The 16,878-nt window shown below is 40.2% G+C and overlaps 2 protein-coding genes and 1 long non-coding RNA gene across 7 annotated transcripts in view; 2 read left to right on the plus strand and 1 right to left on the minus strand.

The window, feature by feature from the left end:
* The window catches only part of csnk1g2b (casein kinase 1, gamma 2b), a 33,769-nt gene extending 28,200 nt beyond the window's left edge, over window positions 1-5,569 (plus strand). For 2 of the 5 annotated variants that reach the window (XM_051376345.1, XM_051376346.1), the window contains exons 7-12: window positions 162-246; window positions 347-495; window positions 763-849; window positions 2,266-2,367; window positions 3,726-3,832; window positions 4,358-5,569. In XM_051376345.1, the coding sequence (XP_051232305.1) occupies window positions 162-246; window positions 347-495; window positions 763-849; window positions 2,266-2,367; window positions 3,726-3,832; window positions 4,358-4,412 (585 nt within the window). In that variant the 3' untranslated portion in view covers window positions 4,413-5,569. The remainder of the gene's footprint in view (window positions 1-161; window positions 247-346; window positions 496-762; window positions 850-2,265; window positions 2,368-3,725; window positions 3,833-4,357) is intronic. The other 3 variants (XM_051376347.1, XM_051376348.1, XM_051376349.1) reach the window with 3 other exon arrangements.
* An 848-nt stretch (window positions 5,570-6,417) lies between these two features.
* Window positions 6,418-16,766, plus strand: mfsd12b (major facilitator superfamily domain containing 12b). Its single transcript, XM_051376352.1, has 9 exons — window positions 6,418-8,574; window positions 9,039-9,249; window positions 10,442-10,574; window positions 10,658-10,813; window positions 11,469-11,561; window positions 11,642-11,734; window positions 11,890-12,063; window positions 14,287-14,381; window positions 15,880-16,766. The coding sequence occupies exons 1-9, from the start codon at window positions 8,313-8,315 to the stop codon at window positions 16,013-16,015; spliced, it is 1,353 nt and encodes a 450-aa protein (XP_051232312.1). The 5' UTR covers window positions 6,418-8,312; the 3' UTR covers window positions 16,016-16,766.
* Window positions 9,149-10,223, minus strand: LOC127350094 (uncharacterized). Its single transcript, XR_007880517.1, has 4 exons — window positions 10,053-10,223; window positions 9,747-9,914; window positions 9,397-9,460; window positions 9,149-9,279 (listed from the first exon to the last, which is right to left on the minus strand). It is a non-coding gene; the product is annotated as an uncharacterized LOC127350094 (long non-coding RNA).
* Window positions 16,767-16,878: the final 112 nt, after the last annotated feature.

A 16,878-nucleotide genomic window follows, 5' to 3' on the forward strand; every position in this document is an offset into this window, starting at 1 on the left:
GACTAAAGAATTCAGAATGACTAACCAGAGTATTTGCTCAAGTGCAGAATATATACCACATTTTAATATTACACCTATTTGCTTACACTGCTGGCAGCTGTGTATTTGCTCAAATTCTGAGTGTAATATGTGGGTTTTGTTTTTTTGTATCTCCCTTCTAGGCGGACACTCTGAAAGAGAGGTATCAGAAAATCGGGGACACCAAACGAGCGACACCCATTGAAGTGCTTTGTGAAAGCTTCCCTGGTCAGTAGAACCAACCAGTTCCCTTTGTTTGCTGCGTCGTTTCATTTCTTCCTCATTCAGCCAGATTTGAAACCTAACGAAATCTTCTCTTTTGTTACAGAAGAGATGGCCACCTACCTGCGCTATGTGAGGAGGCTGGACTTCTTTGAGAAGCCTGATTATGACTACTTGAGGAAGCTCTTCACCGATCTGTTCGACAGGAACGGCTATGTCTTTGACTATGAATACGACTGGGTCGGCAAATCACTTGTGAGTGCCTCTTACTGAATCCACTCATCCTCCCCCTCCTTTCTCTCTGAAATCCTTTGATTTGACCATCGAGCTGCAGTTGTTTTATTGCTCTCACTTTAATAATTTCTCACTAGATCATAACCAATTATCTCTGCAAACGTATCTACATTGTGGGTGCTAAATATTTTTACCTCTAACTAAATTCAACCCAATGGTTTTTACTCTTCATTTTTATTTCCCTTAAATTGTCTCAATTTTGACACTGTTTCCTTGTGTTTCCCGCAGCCCACACCAATAGGCCCTATCCCCAGTGACACGCCCCTGCAGCCCAGAGAAAGCCGAGACAAAGCACAACAGCAGACCAAAAACCAGGTGAGATCATGAGCATTAAAACACAACAAACCGCACACCCACTGTCCACTCTCTACCTGCCAACTGACCGAGCAACCAGCCGACCAGCAGACCCTGTCATTCAAGTTCTTCTGCCAGATCACCGTCGTTGTGTCCAACTCTAATCAACTTCCTGGAGAAAATGGCTGCCGTTCAGCTCCCCTTCTCGTTCACTCCAGTTCCTATCTGACGGCTGAGTGACGACATCGTTCCCTCAATTGTTTGTCAGACGTAAAAGTACAAAATTGATGCCTTTTTAGTAAATTAACCGACATGCACAATCATGAGGCAGGCTCTCCTGCTCCAGTTGTGGAAAAAAAAAAGCACTGTTTTCGGCTTTCAATTTATTCTTCACACCTTGCCAGTCTAAGCTACAGTCATTGCATGCATGAGTTGAAAATGCAAATTGCATTGTTCATACCAGTAATGACAAGTTATATGCTTAGTGTGTGACAAAGTGTGGACTGGATTTTTTTATTTTTTATTTTTTTAATTCCTTTTATTGGCATGCTATCCGAGCCTTGTTTTGTTTCTCTGGTTTAGTAGAGGGGTAATAAAAATAATAATTTTAGTAGAAGATGACCATGAAATCTTTCTGATAGACACAAATCATGGTACATATCACGTTGTTGAGTCTGACTCATTGTTTCCTGTAAAGCCATACAGGGAGCGCATTAGATTTTATGATTGACTTATTACAATGGACTCTAGCCTCTTTTTACTGCTCTACTTTTAACATGATTGGCTCAATAACAACTTGCCACCCTTTGAAGCTCGCAAAGCACCACCATGCATGATGCCCCACGACTGTAAAAAAACCTGTAACATCCTGGTTAAAACAGTCAGCCGCAATAAAAGAAAAACATCTGCTATCTGTCTCTGCAGTTACAGGTTGTATTTCTTGGTGGGAAGCTAAAAAATACATTTGTTAGGTCTGCAAATGAAAGCACAATGTTTTTAAAAAAACCTTGATACTTGAGCGTCTAGTTGAAATTTAAATAATGCTGTATTGAAGTGATAGGTGAGGTAATCAAGGCTGTTTTCTTTTACTCCTGCATGACTTTTATTAGTGTGTTGATCTGTGCTTCGCATAAATTTTTGCTTCCCTCTACTCCTCTATTAACATAGTTTGTCTTAACAAGCCTGCTTCTGCTTGGGAGATGTCTTCTATAATTTTTTTGTTTTTGTTTTTGTTTTGTTTTTTTCATTCACTCCCCCTCCTCCTTGTCCCTTCCCCCCACACACACACTTCTACCCTCACCCCCTCCCACCACATTGCCTCACCCTCATCCCCCAACCCCTGAACCCCACAACCTTCTTTCCCCCCACCCCCCCTTCCTCCTCCTTCTCACCACTTCACAACCACCTGCCTCAACCCTTTTTGCTCTTTGCGTCAAGTCGCCTGAGCCCAAAGGAAGTGAGTCTCAGCCCACTCCAGTGACCAATAAGGAGACTCTGGGGTCGCACCTCACAGCTGAGCGGCTGGGGGGCTCTGTTCAGGTACTGCTGCTGCTGCTACTGCTGCTGCTCTGATGGCTAATGCATGAAGCCATGTAGTTTTGTATGTGTCTGATCCCCCCCCCACACTGACTCCACTACCTGCCTGTCAGGTGCTCCGTCTTCAATCTGTGTGTGTGTGTGTGTGTGTGTGTGTGTGTGTGTGTGTGTGTGTGTGTGTGTGTGTGGGTGTGTGGGGTGTGTGTGTGTGTGTGTGTGTGTGTGTGTGTGTGTGTGTGTGTGTGTGTGTGTGTGTGTGTGTGTGTGTGTGTGTGGGTGGGTGTGTGGGTGGGTGTCTTGGTGTCTGGGTGTCTGCATCAGACTGTGTGACTCCCTGTGTGTCAGTGCTTTGCCTGTTCTGTTAGCTCTCAGTGCTTCATTCGCCTCATCTGCTATAGGCAGCCCACAGGAAGGGCCATGCAAAGATGACATCCAACAGCAACTGTCATGCAAACCCCATGAAATAAAGACTCTCACATCATTAGAGAAACACATGAAGCAATACATACAAGCAGCACATTAGATTTTTGTCATTAATAAAAATATGGTAAAGCAATCAAAACTAAGTTAAAATCTTATTGCTGTTTTCCATATATTCATTAGGTCTCCATAGTAAATGTGGCACAAATATGCCACCTAGTGTTGGTTAAAAGAACTGCAACATTTTTCAACTCTTGCCCATGTGTACGTCGAAATGGGTTTGTTTATTTAGCTGTTATCGTTCTTCATGCTCTAATTCGCTTCCAGTAGAAGAACTGGGAGGACAAAATGTATAGTGTTCAGTCTGTGCAAACATATATTCCAAAGTTTATCTGAAGCTACCTTAAGTCAGTGTTTTCAGTATGAAAGTCTCACTTTGTTTCCACAGACACTGTTTCCGTGCTGAGGTGCTGTGGAAGGATGCAACACAAATGGCAGAATTTTGTGCTAAAACTAATTAAACTTTGACACATCAAGAGATTATCTTTCAAACTGCTGAAACCTCATTCTAGCTTGAGTCGAACTTTTGATCAGAATATTTGCACAGATCAAGGACATTGATAGCGCATTAGTAAAGGACCTTAATAGACAGCACAAAGACGAGGACCGATTAAAGGAAGCAAAACCTGTTTCAACGTCCAAATGGACACCTGACTTTTGTTTCAAGACAGAAATAAAAAACATGTGAACTTATCCTTTTTAAAGGGGCATTCCAGGTTACATGCTGAACTGCTCTCCTTTTCTGAGAGGGCAGATAAAGGGAGATAATCAAGGTTACATATTTTTATGTGAATGTTCATCTCCACCCTGCAATCATTGGCTCGATGTGTATGTGTGTGTGAGCAGTCTGGTGTCCTTTTTTTTTTTTTGTACACGTGCAGGTGATGAGCTCAACGAATGGCGAGCTAAACACTGATGATCCCACAGCCGGAGGCTCCAACGCTCCCATCACCGCTCCCACCGAGGTTGAAGTGGCCGACGAAACCAAGTACGAAACAGCTGTCCAGATGCATAGAAGACGGTGCTACTTGCAGTAGGGTTGGGGTTCAATAGCATTTTATTGAGTCCAAATCCAAATCTGAAACCTTTTGCACTCCTTACTGAATGTCTTAAGGTTTTATAATTTGCTTGAACAACTCAGCTGATCTTAATCAGTATGTTTACATACCTTCAAGAAACCAGGTTTTCCGTGAGACCAGGTTATGCAGGTGATCAGAGAATACCTTTACATGCACATTTTACAGACAGTAGTTCTCTGTTTTACCACAAAGTAGCCACTCATGGTCTAAATAGATTGGTCTCTATCTTATAATAATGTTACAGACTTCGACCTGTTGCCCCCTTTTTGCTGCTTTATCAAACCAGATCCAAAACTGAACCAGCTATTGAAACCCAACTCGACCAGGCGGCACGTCAAGCGCCGCATTGCTCTACCAATATCTAATTGGTATAGATGTGTGTCTCCAAAATGTCCTCTACCCCAAAACTGAAGTGTTCCTCTGTTCTCCTGCAGGTGCTGTTGTTTCTTCAAGAGGAGAAAGAGGAAAGCCCTCCAGAGGCACAAGTGAAAGAAGAGAACGGAGAGAACTTGAAAACATTGTGGTCACTGTCAAGTTTTAAATGGAAGCAACTACACAGACCCCCTGTCCCTTATCTCTCTCCAGCTTCCCCCCCCCACCTCACCTCTTTATCCCTCTCAACTTATTTCCCCTGTCACTCTGTACCTCCACCCTCACCCCCCCCCCAAACCCCCCTCTCTTTCTCGTTCTCAGCGCTCCCCGGCTACTGGCGAGCTAAAGGAATGTTGCAGTCCTACTGACTCCACAACAGACTCTTGATTCCTTCTACGAAAAATAAAACGTTACCTGCATTACAACGTGGGGAGGGGGAGGGGGCTTGAGAAAAAGTAAAAAAAAGCTGTAACAATGAAACTCGAATACCGTGGCGTGAATATGAAAAAATACTGTTTGAAACAGTTGTTGTATTCTAGATTCCATAAAGAACGAATATTGTTCCAACAGTCATCTGTTGATCAGGGGGAACCGTTCGAGTGAAAGAAATCTGCTCATTAGGAAATTGTTTTTTTTTTTTCTTCTTTCTTTTCATTCTTTTTTTTTGGTGTGTGTTATGGGATCAAGGTAAAGAGGAAAAAAGGTGAACTATGCTGATGTTAAATCTGAGAGACACAGGAAGCATTTCATCTATAAAACAGAATTTGGATGGAGGATTTTTATGTTTTTTTTTTTTTTTTTGTAATTGAATCCTCAGTTTTTGAAGTCAAATCCCTGCATTGAAAACTTATTTTTATGTTGTAGTGTTCTGGAGTTCAATTCTTTTCCTCACTCTGGCTTTCTTTTTCTTTTTTTTTTTTTTTTTTGTCTGTCAACGTGGACTTTGTAGCACAGTCACTGGCCTCAGGTACTGTGGAAGATTGAGAGAAACAGATATTAAGCTCTCTTATTATTATTGCACTTTTGGAAAAAAATAAAACAATTACAGTGGAAAACTTTTAGGTTTGAAATTAACAATTAAGAAAAAACAACTTAATAAAGACTGATCTAGGAAGAGTCCTTCACAACGCTTATATCTGAGTTATGGCCGAACAATGTTGTCGATTTACATGAAAAAAAAAAAGATATGTCTTTCGATTTTTATTTCTTACATCAAAATAATTTACCAGGAAATCATAGTTTGTGCCTTTCTAAGTAAAATGTTTAAAGCTCAAGTGGGTGTCCCGCAATGACATTTTATCTAATCTGTCCCAAATGCTCACTGGATTACTGTGTCTGTGTGTGTGTGTGTGTGTCTGTGTGTCTGTGTGTCTGTGTGTGTGTGTGTGTGTGTGTGTGTGTGTCTGTGTGTGTGTGTCAGTGCGCTTGCAAATGTGGAGGTTTTTGTAAGTGACTGTGTTTGACTGTGTGCACATCCCTTGCTTTCACTTATGAGCAGTATACATCCATTTCCTTCATCCTCTGCTGTGACAATCAACACATCTGTACAGTGGTGTTGTTTGGTTTGAAGGGGGGGTCAGGACGTGTGTGTGTGTGAGAGAGAGAGAGAGAGAGAGTGTGTGTGTGTGCTTGGTGCCAGCACAAAGAGATCTAACAGACAACCCAAATCTGTCTGAACCATTGTTTCATTTTGTCAGGAGGTCACAGACAGACATGCAGCTCAATGAGGTTTACTTGTTTATGAGGTACATCATGTCTCTGAAATGAATGGGCTGCTGTGTCTGAGCCTGGAAAAAGAAAGAAAAGGAACCTTTCCCAAATTCAAAGTGTACTGGATCAGGAAAAAAAAGAAAAGAAAAACAAATGCTATTTTTTAAGTTCCTTGCTGCTGCTAACAACTGTAGTTTCATGTCGGGCTGCAGCTAATGATTATTTTCATTATCGATTAAAATGCTTACTATTTTCTTGATTATTTGATCAGTCATTTGGTCCAGAAAACATCAGAAAACTGTGTCCGTCATATGATCCCAGCTCACGCGTGGATGTCATCTTATGTCTTGTTTTGTCTGACGGTCAAAAACACCCAAATATTCAATCTGTTGTCATGTAAGACCCCCCAAAAAAAGGTGAATTAACTTCTTTGAAAACCATCAAATATGGGCATTTGTGCTTAAAGGATGATTTGAATGATCAATCGATCAGGATAGTTGCTGATCAGTTTTCTTTTACTCCGTTAATTAATCGTTGCAGCTCTAGTTTCATGTATCTCCTGGATCGTTTATTTTACGTGTGTTCTTTTTGTTTCTCCTGGACAAAATAAGATGTATATGTCTGCCTCGATGCTTTTGTCTGTGATCAGGATTGTTTGAATCTCCCCCGAAAGTTTAATGGCCTTGAGTTATTTAAAGGAGCACTGCAGCGATTTTAATATTGAGCTGAAGTTGGAGGACTCACAAAAGACAGGTTTAAAGGTCCAGTGTGTAACATTTAGGAGGATCTATTGGCAGAAATAAAATATAATATTCATTAGTTTATATTCCCCTGAATATAGGAATCATTAGGTTTTTGTTACCTTAAAATGAGACGTTTTTATCTACAGATGCCGCGGGTCGCCTTCCATGGAGTCCACCATGTTCCTACAGTAGCCCAGAACGGACAAACCAAACACTGGCTGTAGGGCCTTTTTGCATTTTTGTGAGTTTTGCAGTTCTCAGCCCATTCTCATTCCCCCGGTCGTCAAACAACAGATGCGAGAGGTGTTCAGTTAGTTGCCCCTTCACTTTAAGATGCCAACTAAATCCTACACACTGGTCTTTTTTTAAAATGTATTATTACAAAAGACTCAAAATCAAAGACATCCTGACTCCTATCGATCAAACTCCAAAAGCACTGGATCCTACATTTCCCATAATGCAACTGGATAGTGTCTTTTCATCGTGTTTCCTGCCTCTTAAACCCCACAATGCCCAGTGTATAAGGCTGGCTTTCGGTTAAAAGTTTGAAATCACAAGCCCAGGCTGAGATTACCCCCCCCATTGTGCTCCAGATGCAGGGTGAAATCAGAGAGTCAGTGGAAGAGACCCTTTAAAAGACCCACTTGAGCCTCATATTTGTGATTCATTGGGAGTTAGATTGCAGAGGACCGACCGGCCTGTCACCACTGTGTGATGTGTGAGTGCTGACCATGACCGCCACAACATTACGTGTATGTGTCATTGAGGCGGTGAAGGAAGAAGTCTAGGTTGTTTTTGTTTTTCTCCACTTTTCATAAAACAGATCTACGATGGAAAGGAACTCAGAAAATATATGAAGTCTTTACACATCCGACGTTTTGTTTGCACAATGATCTAGTTATTATTTTATTTTTTAATGAAATTGATAGTGTCTACAACCTACTTGATTTTAAGTTATGAAGGAGAGATGAATGTTTTTTTTTTTCTTTCTGTGTGTGTGTGTGTGAACATGATTTAGGACTGAAGTGGGTTCTGTGCTTGAGTCACTCGCCATGTGAAGAACAGAATGAGGAACTAACTATTTGTTAATAGTATTGTAAACTCACGAGTTTTCATAAAAGCACTCATAACCACTTTGCTCTAATTTAAGCCACACCGGAGGCGTGTACATTGCAGAGCTGTAGAATAACTTTAAAGACAAAAAAATAAAAACCCAATCCCTCTCCAGATGTTCCGAGGATGTCACCGAGGGCACCAGCGCGCCTTTTTACGCGTGAAGGTCATCCATCGGTGTCCCTCAAGTGCCGCTGATTGATCAGAAAAGCTTTTTTTTTTTTTTTTGGCGCATTAAATTATTCCGCTGGAAGCTAAACTGGTTCAGCTGACCAACGTGGGGACCCGGCTTGGCATAATCCACTACATTGCCAAGGTTGAACTGTGTTTTTTTTTTTTTTTTTTTTTTGCTCTGTTAGTGTAACTACTTGCATTATGTATTTGTAAATATGACAACGACAGATCTCTAATTGTGAATAAAGGAAATTTTATCACAGGAGTCAAATCAATTATGGAGCAGTTTGTGCCTGGGGGTCGGTCTTTACCTGTCTACAGGCGGATATGTTTCGCGGCGGGACACTTTCTGAACGACCTGTGCGCCTCTATGTGGTTCACCTATCTGCTGGTCTACCTGCACTCAGTGCTCGGCTTCCAGAGCACCTATGCAGGTGCGCTGCTGCTGATTGGACAGATAGCGGACGGAGTGTGTACGCCTCTGATTGGGTATGAATCCGACAGGATGCCGGGCAAGAGGAAAAACTGGCATCTACTGGGTAAGTGTGTGTGTGTGGCGCGCAGCAAATATAAATAAATAAATATGAAGACTTATATTAACGAAGGGCTCCTTTATAGCGTAATATTACTGGATTATTCATGCGGGTCAATTCTTACAACTTTATGTACTGTTTAATTAATCTATCATACTTTATTTGTTGATTAAACAACCATATAAGTGTATTTAAGTTAAGTTAGAAGTAGTTTCCTTGAAATATGATTGAGTACCAGTATAAAAATCGCATAGAATAAAAATAAAAGCCACAAATTTGAGTAAAAGTACTCACTTTTGACCACTGATATTAAAGGGATATATGTTTTAATGACTTTTATTTTCCAAAAAAGACTAACGTTACTACCATAAAGTGACCATAAACACAATACTAATTCAGCTTATTTTCTACTTTTATAAACACTTTATGGTAATAACTAATCTTAATTTAAAGTCTTCTCTACCTTCCAGGGACTGTGTGTGTTCTCGTGTCCTTCCCCTTCATTTTCAACCCCTGCCTGGCCTGTAAAGACAACACTCCTCCGTGGGCTCAGCTTATTTACTTCTCCCCCTTCATCATCATCTTCCAGTTCGGCTGGGCGGCCACTCAGATCTCACACCTGTCCCTCATCCCGGAGCTCGTGTCCAGTGACAGCGACAAGGTGGAGCTCACTGCGTACAGGTGAGCCGAGGTGACGCCATGACGTTGGTCCTGGACGGAAAGACAGCCTCGTTCTCATTTACTGACGTTTTAAAATAAAAACAAAACTTTACTCAGTTTTATTGTAAAGAAATAAACATGGAGTCTTTGCCGTCTTGTGGGACGTACATGTTAAAGGATGTCGGACCAATTTCCTGGCTTCGCTGGTTGCCTGGCAACTGCGCAAACTTTTCTGAAAAAAAACAAAACAACAACAACCAAAAAGCTAAATTATGTTTTGTTTCATTATTTTGAGTAACAACAACCCAAATAAATGACAACAAAATATTTGTTTTGATTTAAATAAAATGCTTTTTTTGGGTTTGTTTTTTTTTTTTTGCCTTGTGCTAATCCCCACATTATGACAACATTTTACAGGAAAATGTTTTGTTTATTTCTTTAAAACAATTACATTTATAACATATTTTAGAGTAAATTATTCCTTTAATTTAAAATCTCTAACTCTGCCACTTACTCACCATGCTTGTTTAAACAGCTTACAGTATTAAGAATGACTTTCCTGAGCTCTGCCTGTTGACAAGGCGTCTCTCTGATGTGGAGTTTCATTGTTGTGGAGCAGTCACATATTTCCATTCAGGAGGCAAAGCTGGTGTGATTGGACTGTTTTCCAAAAACATAGTTGACCCCTGTTGAATTAGAGATACAGTGTAACATAGTTAAATCTGCTTTCATTATATTTTTAAGAAAACAATTCCTTTTTAAAAGGTGTAGTTTACAGGCTTTAGGAGCAACAACATTGGGCTTTCAGACTCTTAATATTTTACTTCTCTGAATCTGAAAACACGACCGATGGGGTCAGTTCTTCCATTGTTTATCTCCCCTTCAGTCGTCCAGCTTCCTTCTCAGTCTCTCCTTTTTCCTCTACGCTACCATGTCCTCATTCCCATCTTTGGGAAAGGTTGTCACGACTTCCTCATAAAAACCTTCTTCCTCTTCTACCGTCCAAACCGTAAAGAGCAGAACTGACGAAACTATTTGCAACATCAGATTCATGTCACGGGGGGATTATTATGCCAGTGGAAGTAAAATAATAAGACAGAAATAGCAGCCAAATTCCTTGTGAGAAGAAAAGAGAAGTTACTCTGGAAGTGATCTATTTTTAAATATTGAAACAAGAACAAGATGCCTTTGTGTCCTCGGTTTTTTTTTGTAGATATGCCTTCACTGTGGTGGCCAATATCACCGTGTACACCGTGGCCTGGCTGCTCTTTCACTTCCAGGCTCAGCACAATGTGGACCCCTCCATCACAGACAACCTGGGCCTGGTGGACGTCCCTCTGTTCAGGGTAAGAACAGAGATACCTGAGAGATTTATACACTCCTGCAGACTCACTATAATTTAAGCTGAGCTCTCTCTCTCTGTCCACAGACGCTGGCCGTCATTATGCTGGGCACCGGAGCCGTGTTCTCCCTGATATTCCATGTGGGGACAAAAGAGCTGATCACACCTTCCTCCTCACAGGAAACTTTGTCTCATACTGTATTTCAGTGGAAGCATTGGCTGAAGGAGCCCTCCTTCTACCAGGTGACTCCTAAATCTTTTCTGCTGATGTAGAAAGTTTCCCTCCTTTTTATTTTCTCACAGGGTGAATTCATTTATGTCAGTTTACATGAGAATTAAAAAGGTATTGCAGTTCGTTATCTGCACGTGACTAAGGCTCGGACTGGGTGTTGGACCTCAATATTCATAGCATCAACTTGTTAATTTATTTTTGTTTAGATATTTCCTCATTTAAATGATAGTTTTGGTCATTTTAGAGCTCTTTTAAGACTTTTTAGAGGAAAAAAATGAGTTTTAGCTGTATATTTGTCAGGTCCAGGCGGCTAACAAGTTTATATTCCTCAATATGAGGCATCAAAAAAAAGTGTAATTTTGTTATCAGTACTGAAACTTGTGTATTGATACCAGCATCCAAAAACTTCAATGACACCCGACCCTAACTGTGATGCCTTACATAACTAAAGCGAGTTTCAAGAGTATGCTCATTTAAAGTAGTAAAAGCCGATGGCTGCCTTCAGTGCAAGGAAAAATAAGCATCCAAAAATCTAAATAAATGTATAGCGTACATCGAAAAGGATGAACAATAATGTCGATTACACACTATATAATTTGCAGATTTGTTTGCTAAAACCTGCAGAAACACTGAATGATGCTCTAAATCTCTTTGATTTTGTACCAGATGGCTTTCCTGTACATGTGCACCAGACTAATAGTCAACTTATCTCAGACCTACATCTCTGTTTACCTTACAGACTCACTGATGTTACCAAAGGTAAAGCCCACACAGTGTAACTCATTATCTAGCCTCCTGTGTTGCAGTGTAGATGCTAATTTTCCCTCCTCTGTGCTCAGAACTTCATCGCCATTATACCTCTGGTGATGTATGTCAGCGGCTTCGTTTGCTCTCTGGCCATGAAACCAATCAGCAAGTTCATAGGAATCAGTGTGAGTGTCTATCTAATAATAAGATACGTACATATTTACTGTCACCATACTGGCAACAACTCACTCTCTTGTGTTATGAATTCATAGTCTGTTGCATGATCAATAAACAAGTGATTTGAAGTTATATTGAATTTAAATGTATCTGCTGTTGTCAGATTACCTATTTGATCGGCCTGTTGTTGGTGTTTGGCTTCGCTGTCTGGGTGTTTTTGGACGAGAACATGGGAGCTGAGATTATCTATGGAGCGGCTGTGGTGCTGGGAGCTGGTTCAGCTACAATCCTGGTCATGTCGCTGTCCATGACGGCCAAACTCATCGGGGAGCAGACGGTAGGTGCAGGGGAACTAACCTACAACAGGTCACAGCTCTGTTGGAGAGTTGTTGCATGGAGGAATTAAAAGGATGACGCTCACCATATTTTAGATATTTGTCATGTTATAAATAAATCCCTATTAATTCTATCAACATCCTGATATATCTCATTCCCCTGTGCCAGAGATTCCAATGTTGTCTAATCCTGTTAAAAACATTAAAATAAATCAGCCACACTGTTAGAGGCACTGGGTGACTCTTCTTTCATTAATTTTAATATTTTTGGGGGATTATTGGATAGATAGCAGCTGAAGAGTGACAGGAAAGTGGGGAGAGATGGGGGGAGTAAGACATGCAGCAGAGGCCCGTAGATTTGAACTGCAGTAAGAACATGGGACGCACACATATTCCTTCATTATGATGAACATGAGCACTGCAGTGTATGTTGAGTCAATCCCACATGAAAATAGTCCCCAACAAATGTATGGTTTAATTCTGACGATGTTTGCTACAAACTACAGTACCCAGCTGTTTTAGGAAATTACTGACTCTTAAAAAAATATGAAAATATGTATTTATGGCCTATTTTGAAAGACTTACATCAGTAGGAACGAATGGACTTGTGACTGAAGGCCACAGATGTAGATATTGTTAGTTTTGGTCTTCCTGTCTTATCAGTAAATTGTGGGAATTGATAATCAGTATCCTCAACAGTGGAGTGCCATGGCTCTGTTTTTTTTTAAATAATTTTTTTAAATTAACTTTTTTATTGATTCCATTCAGTATTGTCCCATTAGCATTTGACATCTCACACATGTGTTTTCCATGTATACAGACTCAGAGCATACAAAAATTCACAATTAAACACAAAATTCTTCAAAAAATGTTCATTCCTCTCTTGTAAAGACCTTTCTCACCTGGTGAAGGATAATGCCGAACACAATCTTATGAACATTGAACATTTAAAATGTGTAGCAAGAACTAAGGGGATCCATAAGATACATACAAGTCTGTTCTCAATGGTGTTACAAAATCAACCCAGTTGCTCCAAAAATTCTTAAATTTATCTGATTCTAGTCTAACTGAGAAAGTCAACTTTCATCCTCCATTTTAGGTACCTCTTTTATCTGCCACTAACATTATTCTGAATAAATGTTTGTCCCCTGAATTTGTTATTCTCTGGTTCCCTTTTCCCAAGTACAAAACATGAAATGTAAATGGAAGTTCCACTTTCAAAATTTTCTCCATGCATTTCTTTAATTTATTCCCAAAAGATATGAAAATGATTGGCTTTACTTTCTCCACATAGTCTCCAACATCTCGTATCCTGAGATTTCTGTTGTGCTGGTGTAATAAAATATCTCACTATGTTCTGCCAACCATATTCTCTTCATGAGAGGGAGCATGTTGTCTTCCATTGTTGTTCATTGATCTCTCCCCATTCCTCCTTTGACATCTTTATATAATTTTGAGATGAATTTCTTGCCCAGATCTCATTCATATGCTAAAATAAATCCTTTAATAATTCCTGACTCTACCTCATCTAAACTGGACTTTTTTTTTTTTTTTTTTTTTATAGTTTTCTCCGTATAATGCCTGTTTTTGACAGTTACAACACAGTAGTTTCCTAATCTGCCAAAGCAAAAAATACAACCTAACAGGACACAAATACAATAATCACATGCCACTTCAAAATGACACAGCGAGTGCAGGAGAATATGCAGAGGCTGATTTTATCATCAGTTCTCTTCACTTCGAGAGGTCAGGAGAAACCTCGTCACAAGGCGGCGAGGAACAGCAACCTTTTTGTTTTAAATGTCACATCAGAATCATCCGTCCAGTCACAGGAGAGTTAACTGAAGATCTACAGTGTGATAAATGTACTAATGCTTGTTGTAATACTAATATTATCAGACCAGTCAATCAGTTCTCGTGCCACTGGATCACAGGCGTGTTAGAAGATGCTCGGGGAAAGCTCCCAGCTGTGAAATTAAAAGGGGAGGATTTGTAGTGGCGTGTTTGTATCACAGCACATTTTACTGCTGTTAAATCTCTTCTCATGTCTGTCTTCCTTCACTCTCACCCCATCTGACAAAGAGATGAATGAATGCTGGATGAATGCTCACAGAGGGTCTATTGTGTCTTCACAGAAGCAAATGCAGTTTTTTAGATAGATTTCACTCCTTTGTACTTGTGCTGCAGTGACTGTAATAATCTTTGATCTCTGTCTTGTTTGGCAGCAAAGTGGAGCCTTTGTTTACGGATCGATGAGCTTCACAGACAAGGTGGCTAATGGCGTCGGGGTCATCCTCATCCAGAGCATCCGACCTTGCAGGTGAGTCTCTCTGAGTGACTGACACTTGAGTAGTTCTTCTGACTGAGACGGTAAAATGAAAGTTTGTAGGAAGCTGTCAGAAAAGATGAAGGTATTTCCCACAGGAAGAGATGTTCTGTGGTTGGTCTGAGCTTTTATTTCTGCCTGAATACAAGGCACATTTTTTTTGTAAGCAGTGATTCCCAACCTTGAAAACCTGGAAACTGTTTGGAAACGAGCAGGCACTACCAGGTAATTGGTAGGAGTCAAAACCAAGAACAAAAACGTCTTTTCCATCGTGTCCATTCAGTGCTCTTCTGTGATCTTCTTTCAATGAATAAATACTCTCCAGTTAGCAGTCCTTAGCAGCCACCACTGTTAGCGTTAACACACCATAGCTGCCAGTAGTTCCTCATAGGATGCCGATTGGTCCAAACCGCTGAGGTTGGACACCAAGGCTTGAGGCCCGGCAAGATGGATTCTGGAGTCCAGGTGTCTCACAAGGTTACGTCAATATGAGTCCTCATCACAGGTTGTATGATTATAAGTTTGTTAGTTCAGTCAAAGAACAATGTTCTCGTCAGACTGTTTGAAAAGTCTGAAAAATAAACATGTTTTTGTGTAGCAGAATTTCTCAACCGGCCCTCAGGTTGCGAACCATTTCGCTTTAAAGGCAAAAGCAGCTGATCCTATATACACACACACACACTGATCAGCCATAATGTTATAAACCACCTGGGCCCCCTGGTGGTTATAATGTTATGCAGCCCTATGTGCAACAAACTGTGATACACTGTGTGTTCTGACACCTTTCTATCAGAACCAGCATTAACTTTTTCAGCAGTTTCAGCTACAGTAGTTCGTCTGTTGGATCGGACCACACGGGCCACTTTTGATCGGTACTGACCACCACAGACTGAGAACAACCCACAAAGAGCCCTTCAAAATACCAAAACCAACAATGAACTGATCCTAACAATTACTCCCTGTGTATCCAAGTCCTAATAAAGCCTATTCCTCTGTGCTTTAAACTGCTGTTTAAAAGTCTAAAATGCAACCATGAGCACAGTACTGGGGGACATGTTCCTTCATTACGATGAACATGGGCACTGTAGTTTATTTTCAGTTGAACACATACCTGAAACACTCACTGGAGCACCAAAGTTGTATTAATCCACAGCTGAAAATAGTCCCTCACAAATGCACTGTTTACTCCCGCTTGAGTATTGTTTTAGGAGATTACTTAGACTTCTCTTTTTTAAATAGACAATATATGTGACCTGTTTTTAAAGATTTACACCTTCTGTAGACTTTAATACATACAATAACACCAGCCTTTCTTTATGTGTATATTTCTCCTACAAAATGAATGAAATAGACAGAAGATTTTTCTTACTTAAAGATGTGAAAACATTCATGTGGCTTTATTGCACACAGTTGAACTTTCACTTCTCATAACCAACTTTCTTCTCACAGTTTAACAAAAGCTGTTCCCCTTTTTTCTCTTTCTCATGAACAGCACCGAGGCCTGCTGCCCAGACTGCGTTTGGTTTTATCGTGACATCATGGTGACAGTAACCGGGGGCGTCGCCGTGGCTGCAGCACTTGGCCTGGTCACAATTCTAATCTGGCCAATCAGGATACGGAGAAATTAGGGTTCAAAACCTCCACTATCCTCTTTACACTCACTGGTAGTCATTGTCTCGTACCTGTGTGCACACACACACACACACACACACACACACACATTAAACAACATCAACAACATCAACAACATCAACAACAACAACAACAACAACAGAGATTTAGTGACCTACAGTATTATGTTTATGTTTAAATCCACTGTTACTACTTCAGCAGGATACAGAGCACAATTGTATTCAAGCTCCTCGACGATCACTTTCTAAATATTTTATTTTGGACTTTAGGAAAGTAAAACCTTTGTTGCTGGACAAGGGGAAATGGTGCAGAGGATAAAGCCATGCTGCCCCCTAGTGTGTGAATCTGTAACTGCACTGCTTTCCTGGAGGGGCTTTTAAACCTGATAATTATATTAAACACTCTACGCAACCAGAAAAAGATCTTTAAATTGATTTAATGTCTAGAAGTAATGTAGAAATCGAAATAACAACTACATGAACTCATAAACACACAATATAATGTTTCATATAGATGTCACTCAGCACTTCTAGATTTACATTTGTTAATGAAACTATACACAAACTGAATCCATTTTACACAGAAACAAAACAGAATTTTGTTTGGTGATTGTATTAATTTCTTTACATTGTGTTTGTTGTAAACACGGTACTGTACTGTACATTTTAGTTAGTAACGTTCAAGGATCTCAAAACCCATAAATCAGTAAACTACAATTAAAGCAAAAAGTTTGTATTTCACTCTCAAGCTTTGTTTTGTCACCTTCTCTGTGTTAAAAAACTCAATTAATCTGTTTTATTTTGTCAGTTGCAGTGTCTCATTTTGTGCTCATGGGTCACTTTTTTCTTTGTGCTGTCTC

The sequence above is a fragment of the Dicentrarchus labrax genome, unplaced genomic scaffold, assembly GCF_905237075.1.
Source record: "Dicentrarchus labrax unplaced genomic scaffold, dlabrax2021, whole genome shotgun sequence".
In the NCBI taxonomy this organism is placed as follows: domain Eukaryota; kingdom Metazoa; phylum Chordata; class Actinopteri; family Moronidae; genus Dicentrarchus; species Dicentrarchus labrax.

Coding starts and splice junctions, on each gene's coding strand:
- mfsd12b (XM_051376352.1), top strand. CDS start 8,313: ATGGAGCAGTTTGTGCCTGGGGGTCGGTCTTTACCTGTCTACAGGCGG. Junction 10,814..11,468: donor AGGAGCCCTCCTTCTACCAG/GTGACTCCTAAA, acceptor ATTTTGTACCAG/ATGGCTTTCCTGTACATGTG. Junction 11,735..11,889: donor GCAAGTTCATAGGAATCAGT/GTGAGTGTCTAT, acceptor TGCTGTTGTCAG/ATTACCTATTTGATCGGCCT.